At 34.8% G+C, this 12,239-nt stretch overlaps 2 protein-coding genes across 2 annotated transcripts; one reads left to right on the top strand and one right to left on the bottom strand.

The window, feature by feature from the left end:
- Window positions 1-2,328: 2,328 nt before the first annotated feature.
- Window positions 2,329-3,763, top strand: LOC128234818 (P2X purinoceptor 7-like). Its single transcript, XM_052949349.1, has 3 exons — window positions 2,329-2,604; window positions 2,974-3,204; window positions 3,415-3,763. The coding sequence occupies exons 1-3, from the start codon at window positions 2,408-2,410 to the stop codon at window positions 3,563-3,565; spliced, it is 579 nt and encodes a 192-aa protein (XP_052805309.1). The 5' UTR covers window positions 2,329-2,407; the 3' UTR covers window positions 3,566-3,763.
- An 897-nt stretch (window positions 3,764-4,660) lies between these two features.
- Window positions 4,661-11,752, bottom strand: LOC128234811 (uncharacterized). Its single transcript, XM_052949337.1, has 10 exons — window positions 11,314-11,752; window positions 10,632-10,724; window positions 10,305-10,406; window positions 9,883-9,990; window positions 9,158-9,241; window positions 8,534-8,627; window positions 7,893-8,217; window positions 7,060-7,582; window positions 6,261-6,447; window positions 4,661-5,858 (listed from the first exon to the last, which is right to left on the bottom strand). The coding sequence occupies exons 1-10, from the start codon at window positions 11,689-11,691 to the stop codon at window positions 5,137-5,139; spliced, it is 2,616 nt and encodes an 871-aa protein (XP_052805297.1). The 5' UTR covers window positions 11,692-11,752; the 3' UTR covers window positions 4,661-5,136.
- Between the last annotated feature and the right edge of the window lie 487 nt (window positions 11,753-12,239).

Raw genomic sequence — 12,239 nt, 5'->3', positions numbered from 1 at the left:
TTCTTGTGTCACTGTGTTTGTACATGAAATTTGTTCGTTGGAATATTTATAATGCATTTATTTGTTCACACAGTGAGTTATTGGCGATTTCTTACCTCTGTATTCCTGTCTTCTATTGATATGGACGTAATGGAACAGTTTTCTAAGCACGAAGTTTCAGTTTGTCTTTAAAAGCGACAAAATGAGTTGTGAATCGAGCGTTTGTTTATGTCTGGTCGGCCATCTTGATTCTGGTAACTGAGACGGTAAATCAATTTACCCACCTCTTGGAGGAGGGTAAATATTACCGCGGTAAATAGCTTGGTAAAATCTTAATTTTGTTTTATACAATTGATTACCGCCAATTTACCAGGAAAATTACCGCCGGTAAAATATTACCCTGGGTAAATCTGTTTATACAATTGGCTGCTGAAGGAACTTGACGTCAAGTATGCAGTGAATAAAAATAAATGCACGTCATGTCGTCAGTAAACATCATCGCACGCGCTTTTTGGTGAAATGTACAAAAATGTTTATTTAACAAAAAAATGTAATTCAAGCTATATTAGAAAAACCCTATCATGTGTGTCCGTTCCGGCAAGCCTCGTTACCTGGCAACGCAGGTGCCCTCGGATTGGATTTTTCTATCCGAAACGGAAACACATGACATATTATCTTCATATAAGTATCTTCCATGTCCGAGAGTGTAAGATACAGCCTAAGGACAGGTTGGGATTAACCTATCTTACTTGAGCGGCTATGGTAGATGCTTATTCTCCCACTTTAGTTAAACCAAATTCAGTAAAAATGTGTTTTTTGCTGGAACTCTTTTGTGCGTAATGAAAATAAATGCGTATGGATATGTGACAATTCGTGGTTGTCATGGCTATGCGCGCAGTGGTTATATTATTAATGTCATAATGTAACAATAACCATTCTTCTTCTTCTTCTTCTTCTTCTTCTTCTTCTTCTTCTTATTGTTGTTATTATTATTATTATTATTATTATTATTATTATTATTATTATTATTATTATAATTATTATTATTATTATTATTATTATTATTATTATTATTATTTATATTATTATTACGAAGAGAATGTCATGTGCGTATTTGTGTTTTATTAGTGCCTCAAATGACGTCGGGCAGTATACAAAATTATTTATATTGATATGTAGCATAACATGTATTTAATATCATATGTTATGTTTAAAGGTAATTTTAACTTACTATTGCCGTCAAATAGTTCCTCTAAAATCGCGTTTTTACAATTATTTATTTTCAATTTTAACTAAAAGTCTTGCATACTAATATATTTGATTGCGCTTTATTAGAATGGCTAAATATACTTTTTATAAACCATACAATAAAATAAATAAGAAGTGGCGCGTGGTTGCGCGTGACTCATTTTACATGGGGATGTAAGACGGGGCTTTCAAGTACTGGTCACATGACCGGAAACACACGTCCGGTATGCAAGAAAAATAATTTCTCCCGCCTCAGATAACAGTCCTACAGTTTATGCTAGGTTTCTGGATTTTGGTCCATTTTCGAAGCCTAACTTCACAGCTAGGTGTTTATTATGCATGTAATTGAGATAACCAATTTCTGTCAGCAGGGGTCCATTAACCACTCGGCCCTGGTCAGTTTTGGGGTCAGAAGGATATTTAATAGAGAACAACTTCAGTATGATTTATACACAAAAACTCATGATGACTATGGAAAAGCAATTTATATCATTTACTTTAGTTTTAAACTTTTCATGAAAATGAAAAAAACACACACCATAATCATTGATTTCATAGCAAAGAAATGAAACATTGAAGTACATAAAAGAAAAATATTCAGTCTGATTCTTTGATTTAATTTCGAACGGAATAACTTTATACATGGGATTTTTATTTATACTTTTCATCAAGATAACGTAAGCTGTCTACTTACTACAAAAGTATCAATATCAACGCAATTATACTCAATGACATGTACGATTGAATGAAATGGATATTTAGGTTTATAAAATGTATAATTTATGTATTACATGTATGCATGCAGTTATAATAAAGTTTGTTATATATGGTTATATGTAAAGAATAGCTTTTTTTTGCCTTTTTCAAAACAACTTTCTTTTGCTGCATTTTTAGAACAAGAAAAGAATACTGCTAATTTATTACATTGCTATTTTTCACTTTACGATGATTACGCGTAATTTAAAGGTACTATGCAGCCTTATTTTAAACTTTTCGGTATAGGTTCTATTCGGCATCATATTTTGATTGGTAATTTTCTTACGAAAATTTACGATCATTTTACCTGTTTCCGAACGGTATATTACGCTACATTTCATACCTGTACGGAAAATGACGGAAATATTTCCGGAAAAGTGCGAAGTCGATGATCAGACTGTGACGTCACAGTCGTGAATCCAAAATGTCTGACAGCGAGAATTACACAACTGACGGAGATGAATCGATTGATTTTTCGGATACTAGCTCGTATGACGCTGAAAATAACATTGTTCCATATCAGTTTGAACCATTAAATAGGGATGATTTAATTGAAGACGACATTAATCGTCTAGATCTTCACGACGGAGATGATGGAAATCGAATTGGCAACACGAACTGGTAACCTAAAGTTACTAAACTTAATTTGAACTTCTTTATCTATGCGGAATCGATACCCAAAAATGTTAAAATGCAAATTCAATTTGAATACAAGTTTGGTTTTAGGTCATTCAGTGTCACTGTTTTTATATTTTGTAATTCATGTGACAATTAAGAATGTCGTGTAATTCAACATTTGTCAAAACTGAAATGTCTGAAAATACATGAACGTGACTATCTGTACTATAATATTTTCATAACTATTGCTTGGTTTATAAATTATTTTGTACATCAAATTTCTAATCTAGATTATCATTTATACTCCCATATCCAGCAAAAGAACTTGATTATAGTAATTTTGTAGTTTATTTGATGATTTAATTGTTTTAGGTGCAGATGCAATAGCTGTATTGCTATGCATACAGAGCGGGAATCGGTATGCTGCCGTGATGTTGAACAAACAAACTTCAAACTGGATGTGTTCAATGAAGAAGGCCATGACATTGAATGTATAACAGACCACCCCGGGTTTGGCACTGTTTGCCTGGACCGCTATGTGCTAGAGACTGCATACTACCAGTACAGACAGCAGTATGGAGTGCCCCAACAGGAAGATAATGAGTAAGTCTTAGTTGTATAAAAGAAATAATCAATGCATGTGGTTCAAAGTTTATTTACATTCTGTCAGTCACTAGAATGCTATCACATGATATTCTTAGAACTTCATTTTGTTTTAATATCATCAATATTATAACCGCATATAAAAATTAACCCCCTATAATTGGGAGTTACTTGTATAATTTCACATTGGTTTGACATCTTATTTTGCAGGCAACAGAGATATGTGGCATATCGCCAGTTTGTCAGATGGTGTTGGGGATATTTGGGAAGAGAGGTGCGTGTTGTACTTCCATCATGTGCAGTTCAAAGGATTAGGGCGCAGTTTCCATCACAGCAGTATGAGGGATTTCAGGACTCATAGGCAGTCATGACAGATGTTTGCGACATATTGTTTGCTACTTATGTGTCAGATTTCAATTTTACTATTCCAATATTTTACCACAAGTGTTTTGTGTTTTTTGTGATGAATCAATTGAAATAAAATGTTTGACAGGTTGGATTACTTTTGCATTTGTTTGAACTACGAAAATGATTCCTTAGTGCAAGGCCATGCCAATATTCAATATCCATCATATATGCATGAAGCATTTGTTCCATGTTGTCATGTTTTGGTCACTCCTTAGTTAAATGAGTAAAGCTTGTAATGACAACAATTAAAGGGTCTGTCTGACAAATTATTTACTAGTGGAAGTAATTTGAAGAAGAGCACTTTAACATATATCCTTCAAATAATTCAAAGTTGTTTGAGTCGCCCCAGCCCATGTGATAGGGACATAATGGCAACTTCATTAAACTTTATCCATCGCAATGCAACAGTTTTAGCTGTAAAATCGACTGATCACTTTGTCTAATTTGACATATTGCCCACTATCCATAAACTGAGTTTCATGAACTAGCTTTGATACTTCTTGAATTATCACAGGAACATATTGGCTATATCTTTAATGTCAAGGGCAATAACTCGCTCTGATGAAAAAATAAACTAACGTGCATAATCTTCATATTACTATCTATCCACATACCAAGTTTCATCAACTTAGCTAGAGAACTCTTTTAGTATTCCAAGGACCGATAATTTTTTCCATCAACAGCTATATTTTTATATTTCAAGTCAAGGGCCATAACTCGGCATACATTTACCTGAAGAAAAAAATAAACAAATGTGTATTATCTACACACTGCCCTCTTTCCACATATGTTTAATTTAATTTGGCTTTGATTCTTTTTTTCCCTATCACAGGTTCAAATTGGCTATAGTTTTAAAATCAAGGGCCATAACTTTGTCTGACAAAAAAATTAAACTAACATGCATATTGCCTCTCCACTTACTAAGATCATTGACCTTTAATACTTTTTGAGTTATTGCCTGACTGAGATTTTTGTGGGCGGACTGAGGGTAAACCTGGAGCCCCGTCCGATGAAACCGGTAGGGGACTAAAAGAAAAATAAGATGTGGTATGGGTTTAGGTTTGTAATTTATATTAAGGATGATTGTTATTTCAAACAATAAAAGCACCAAATGATATGTACAACAATTCTCTGGCATTGAATTAACAGAAAACAAGGACTAGAATGGCAAACATGCACTTAACAAAGGAAAACAATCAATCTAAACTTTTGAAACCTGATCAAGAGGCTGGATAAGAAAAAAAAAGGTATTGCTAATATTACACAGATACTATAAAGTTATTTTTAAGTAACAATATTCAAAACTTTAGTGAAAGTATAATACAAAAAAAACATTCCACTGTCACAAAGATTCATTAGATTATACATGCATATATACAGAAACAACCACCATTACAGGAAATAATATTCAATTAAGATAAAGGTTATACATGTAGTGTTAAAAAAGGAAAATGCCAAATTGTTGACAAATCTTGGGATATATTCAAACAGTCACAATCTATGTTTTTTCTTATTTCCCCTACACTAATATTTCAACCTTTTGTTTTTTCCTAAACACCTTGTTACCTCAACCTTGGTTGGCTTTCTTTTCCCTGATGTGAGGGGAGGTGGGGCTGGGGTTGACAGTTTGTTTTTTTCACCACATATTTCTATACACATGTCAAGAAGTTCCTTTACATAACCAAAGGTCATTTCATCATTCACAAACTTGACTGAAAAGTCATCCTTATATTTTGGAAATACTATCTTCAGGTTGAACTTTCCATTTTTTGATATTTTTTTACCTCTTTGCACATTTTCATTGAAATGTAGGGCTGCCAAGTATTGGCGACACATTTGTCCGTGGAAGGAATATGCTGTCATTTTTGGTGCAAAGTGATTGATTACACTGTGAAATGATTCCAGTGTTGACGTTTGAAATCCTGTGGACAACTTTTTGATGTCCTTGCACAGTCTCTTGTTTAGCAGAATGTCTTCCATTTTGGCAGCTGCCTTTGAGCCCTTTTTTAACCATTCTCGGGGTTCAAGGGGACCATGGGTGCACTGCTGGTAGAGGTCACCATGTCCAGTGTGAATGTCTTGAACATGGTTGACCACTGATGTCCACTTTGCTGCAATCATGGAGCCCTCCTCTCCCTGGGATGATGCGGCTGACCAATAAAGGTGATTGGTGATACTCTTCATCCACTTGCAGACTATGTTGCAGTCTTTTTCCTTGGACAGTGCAAGGAGCTTCTTTTTCACAGCTGAAACATAGTAAGAGTATGTGAAATATGTACTAAATGAAACTTTTGGAAAGTATCATAAGCCAAATGTTGGGTTTTAGTTTTTTATCACATGTTGGTTTTGAAATGATCACTAAAGAATAAAGTCTTCTTTATGAAATGAACAATGTTTTGAAATGAGATCCTTTGGTTCCCCATTGTGACTGTTTAAGCAAAATTTGGTTGAAATTAACCACACTTTGTCTGATAATGAACAATAACAATTGCTCATCTTTAGCACTTGTCAGAAGTAGGTGGGCTTTCCAACATGCTATTATAGCATTCATGAGACTTATAGACTGACAATCTAGGTCAATCAATATGATTTAACCCTAGATACGGTAATACATGTATGTTTCCACAGCTGAACAAAATATGTGTTACCTTTTCCAATATGCCACACATCAAAGGAATGGACAGTCCCAGGTAAATTCTCTCTAATACACTTTTGTATTTGCAGATGCCTGTCTGTAATGATTTCTGCAAGGGACAGGCCACATCTGCGTAAACTGTCAGTTGCTCTCTTAAGGCCCTCCAACTCCATATGGTAGCTTGACTTCACTTCATTGGACTGAAAAAGATAGCAGAAATAATTAATTATCATGTTGCTAAATCACCGTGGTATCAATATTCATACAATGTAACTGTTAAACCAGTGAAGACATTTTTTACATAAACACCCTTGACTTTAATTCAATATATTCTCATGTAAACTAGGCAAAAAGGTAATAATCAAAGGCAGTTGTATGTTTATTTACCATCATCTTATTTGAGAAACTAGGACTAGTGCACCAGCCTTCACTATTATGTTATCAAGTTACAGAATGTTTTTGTTCTTGCCAAATCATATGCAATATTTTGTCAATCTTACTCAAGAATAATGAATACATCTCTTGAAAAGTCAACAAAATTACTAGTTATTCTAAAATATCCCCAATTCTGTTTGACATCAACCTTTGGCATTCATGCATTGGTCTTACACACAACAGAAGGCATCGTATGATCAACTATTATGTCATGTTATATCTTGCTTCAGACCCAAAATACATGGCAATGTCCCCAAGCAGATAACTTCAAACATTTGGAGAGACACATGATGCAATAATAACCACTCATTTGATAGCCAATGTTGCTTGACTTAAAATGGCTGAATATCTTGAAAAGTTTATTAATATTAACAAACCTGCACAAGTTCAATGGCTACTACTCTCCCGGTGTGCATATCAATCATGGAGTATACACCAAACTTTGCAGAGTGTCCCGGGCTGTCAGAACGTCCATCTCCAGCAACCACAAGCTCTTCTTCGCGGTCTAGAAGGACACTTATCAGTTGGTCATTACACTTTGTCCACACTCTCTCAATTGCTGGCCACAATACAGTTCTTTGATGACTAAAGAAAGTTGAAAGACTAATACTTAATACATTAATAAAATCAAAAATTCGCAGCACTTTCGAAGGTGAACATCCTGAGAACAAAATGCCAGCACTAAGAAGAATGTTCCCAGCAGGAACACCTCTAACTTTGGGCTGTGACTCCCATCGCCTGGTGTGTCCACATTCACAAACTTGTTTGATGGCCATAGCTGATCCCTGGACATTGCAGACTTTGCCTTTGGTAGGGAGATGGCACATTTCACATCTGTTGAACAGTTCTAAAAGATTGTCTTCAAAAACAAGAAACTTCCTCGGCTTATGTACATCTGCCCTGAAAAAGATGAATGTTCTTATGTCAATTAATCTTCAGTTCTGACAGCATACATTATGCTTTTATAAATTGTCAATTGCAGACAAATGAGGAATCAAGAAATGCTAAAAAATTGAATGCACCAGTGATTTAGGAAGTAATTTGAATCAATTCAAGTAGCACTATGTGGATAATTTACAACATATTTGACTACTCACATTGGCTTAATATTTTGGTGGGAATGATATAGCATAATGATAAAGATGCGCTTTAATACTGAAGTTATATATGACAAAGACTTAACAGGTTTATTTATGAAGGCATAACTTACTGCCTTGGGTTATCATCTTCTGAGTCACTGTAGACTGAGGCTTCTGTTTCATAGTCCGGATCTATGGCTTCATCATCAGTATATCCCCAGGATGATGTGGACATGAAGGATTTGTTGAGTGTTGATTCAACAACAACCCTGCCCTTCTTCCGTGCAGGAGTTGAGGCGAGGACTGGGGCTGGTAATGGAAAAGCCAGAAGGTGTGGAGCAGGAGGGACCTCAGAACAGGCAGGTGTCAGGCTCTTTTCATCAGCAATGTCACTGTCACAGTACTGGGTACTTGAGGTGGAGTATGTGATGTGGTGTTCCATCACAGTCTCTGTCCCTGAATTGAAGAATAGATAAATGTGTAAATATATATATGTTGAGTCCAATTGCTTTATTCATAATTGCATAATATGCCATCACTAAAGTGAAATTTGATCTGGAAAACCTAACAAATTCTTACAAAATAATGTCAGGTAAGAAGAAATTATACTTGTGGAACACAACCAGCTTTTGATCCCAAATTAGAAATAAAAGCTTGATCAATGTAACAAACCTTTCTGCACTTTGAAATGAAACTTTTAAGCAGTCAGATTTTCAACCTCCAGCAATTTGACAGCTGCATAATATGGATTTTATTACACAAGTAGAATTACCTTTAGTTTTTCGCTTAATTGGCGGTGGCCTGCGATTCACTTGGGTACCCCGGACAGCAGTTGTTACACAACACTTTGGACATGCACATGAGGCCTGAAAAATACAAGACATGTTAAAAATTGTAGACTGTCTTAGTCAGATAGTGTTTGTAGCTTATCTGGAATAATATGCATTATTTGGACTTTATCTTCTATAATTGTAACATAGCATGGCTTCATGTCAGCTGTGCTTGTGGTAATTTCAAGTTTTAAAAGGGCAGGGTGCTGCGGAAAAGGCACATGGCACTAAAATCTTGGTTAGAATGGCACCTTCTAACTACTATGAAAACCTTAATTATATTTATTTTTAGAAATATGGCTAAATTGCTTAAAATACAAGATCAAGACATTTGTTTGTATTTGAAATCATATAACAAGTTTTAAATGCAAGCGAAACATATGTATAGGAAATATTTTATTATCTGTTAGCTTTCAACAATTACAAAAAGACATCGTAGTTCACAAGCTGGTCTTTATGAAAGTGTAGGGGTGCTACTAAAACATATATATTGTGTAACACCCTCCATATAAACTCATAAGCTAAAACCGAAAGAAAATGATAACAATAATCAAATTATTCATTACCTTCTTATTGCTGGTATTCATTGATCTCATCTCTGTATGTTTGAGTTTACCCATGTTCCTTTTCAGGGAATCATCACAAGATTTCTGAAATAATACATAGTAATGCCAACAGTCACAATAAATGTTAACATGAACATATATGAATACCTTTAATATGTACAACTTACAAATAAAGGTGTTTACTTCTTTAAAAAGTAATTGCCAAAGCTGCTTTACTATACACTGGAACATAACATAACAATGAGGACATTCTCTTTAATGGAGATATACACAGTATGATGAAATAGCAAAAAAAGAAGAAAACTTGTTGAACACTGACTTAGACATGGTATCAATGTGTACAATGCATCACATAGTTCATTCTTATGCATGATTGATTAGCCAATGTTATCACGTGATATTACCAAATTCAGTATATAGCTCAGATATTCAATTGTTCATGGTAAGCCTTGGTAGCACAGTGGATATGACACTGGACTGCAATTTTGGCCACACCAGTCCGAAACCAGTCTCTACCTCGATTTTTTATTTGCATTATGGTCCATTTTTTTTTACAGTTGTGTTATCTAAGGGTAAAACATTGTACCAAATTATTGACTTTGTGCTAAGATTCTTTACACCTTACCTGGTGTATAGTCCCTTTACAATCAGCATCTCGAATTGATAATAATTAGGTTTGTTTTTATTGGTGTCTTTGTTTCAAATCAACGATTTTCTATATGTACCTTTGACTGGATCTTAGCATCAGTACTGTGAGTTTCTAGGTCTTGTTGAAGGTTAAGGGCTGAGGCTACTGTTGAAGACTGGTCAACGGGAGGTGGTATTTCAGCGCTCTACATAAAAAACATTGATAGTTGAAAATGATATCAAAATATTTATTGCACACTAAATACAGTCATCGAAATAAGGCTTTTGGATGCACAAGCCCGAATTCACATATCACTGCTTGGCATTACATCTTTGAACAAGCTCTGCTGTATAAAACTCAGACTTTGAGCAAGCCCAGAAAGCATTTTAACAGTGCAGGCCTTGCTGGCTTGTGCTAATTTCGACCACTGTAAATATCAGTAATTGACCCTATAATCCTTCCTTTTTAAAGACAAGTGCCTTTAAATGATCATCACATAAGTGTTTGAATAAATATTACCTGCATGACAGTTCTTTTACTGTTGTCCAACTCCATGTCCATGTCTAATTCAACTGCGTCAACTGGAAACTCAGTGGATGGAGGGTTGGCGGTCATGTCACCCTAATGAAAGGAACAAAGTGCCCATTAGTATTGATAATATATACTCAATACAAATAGTTTTTAAGGAAACAATTACACACATGTACACTTCATTTCCATAAATGAAACTGCAATTTGATTTCATGGTGGGTGTATATGATTTAAGAGGGAAAAATCCCAAACAACTCTAGAAAATCCATTGAAATTTTAAACATCCTACAGATGAATACTAATATAAATACATACTAGATTAACAGGAGATAAATCTGGAACAGCATCTGTATACGTTACAGCAGTTGATTTATCAACTTGGCCTTTCTGGTTGTAGTCACTCAGTATCTGAAGGGGAAGCGATTTTTTATAGGTATATATATATACAATAACCCTTTACTCAAACTTGAGATGTTAAAAGTCAAAACATTTATAAAGCATCTTCAAGGTTCTTTCACTAATACTTCTATACCATAAGTTTTTTTTATATATCCGCAATATAATCCAGTAAATGAAAGACAAATTATGAACCATACTTGCAAGTTTACAATTATTTTAATCTTATAATATGCCTAAAAAACATGAGCAAAATAAACACAATGCGTTCATCATCCTTTATTTACAGAGCCTCTGGAAGATACAGATTAAATCAAACGGTAGCAGTATAACCCGTTTTCATATCGTACAGTCAGATCTTGCTTTTTCATGAATGTATGTCTATTCATGATTCATTTATATAAAAAAAAATATTACAAATAAGTCCTGACATACATGTTTTGCACATACATTCAGTATGCACTAATTTGTATACATTTTAAAAAGAGTGTTCTGCTCAGGTCTATTTACAAATACTAACCATCCAAGTTGAAGGGCTAAATTGAAATGTTGACTGATTAAGTCAAATAAACCTGTTAACATATTAAAATGTGCAACATACCCTCCTCACTTCTCGTTTGCGCACTACCGGTCTTGCTTGGACTTGGTCAAGGTTGCTTTTCCTAACTTTGTCGCCAAATAATGTGGGGATAGCTTCGTCTATTAAAGCAGTTCTATAGGCTAGACCGAGACTCCATTTAGTTCTGGTAGTCATCGTGAACATTGTCAACTCAAAATGCTCAGAACACACAAGCTGTGCATTTGCGGAACCGTTTTTCGAGGGACCTTGCCATCCGGCCCTTGAACACTCAGACCCAGTCATCTGAATTGAACGAATCCATTGTTTCCGGAGTTTCTCTTCTTTGGGAAATGTGTGCAGACTAATTCCATTTCCTGGCACATTGCTACATCCCCCAACACAACACCGAGACCGTCCCATTGTTTACACTAATTAATATTCCACACTTAAACTAACATCCGTGTCGTTCTTTTCAATGTAAATAAACAAGTAACGACTCTGACGTCACGACGAAAATTTACGAATGAGAAACCGGACTTTCCCGATGATGGACAATATCGGAAAAGTACTATATGCGAATATGATTAGTCGGCTACTACATCGTAAATATTCGCAAAAGTTCGGAATTTTCAGTTCAGACGTTATAAATAGACATATCTTAAGCCAAATCAACGGTGTTGACATAGTCACTGCATAGTACCTTTAACATTAAATCATAGCAACTTTATCCAATTGCAAACAGTCTCATAATTATAAAGTCTAAAGTTTGTAAACTCTGAAGTCATTTTCTAGCATGGTTAAAGATAAGAATATCTAGCATGGTTAAATTAATGGATCTACTTATCTGAGGTGGGAGAAAAGAATTTCTCCCACCTCAGATAAGTAGATCCAATAATTTAACCATGCTAGATATTCTTATCTTGCCCACGGGCGAAGATAAAATGCCCGTATGGAACTTCTTTTAATGG

This window comes from Mya arenaria, chromosome 5, assembly GCF_026914265.1.
Source record: "Mya arenaria isolate MELC-2E11 chromosome 5, ASM2691426v1".
NCBI classification, from domain to species: domain Eukaryota; kingdom Metazoa; phylum Mollusca; class Bivalvia; order Myida; family Myidae; genus Mya; species Mya arenaria.
The sequence above is the reverse complement of the archived record's forward strand: the minus strand, read 5'-3'. Positions and strand labels throughout refer to the sequence as shown.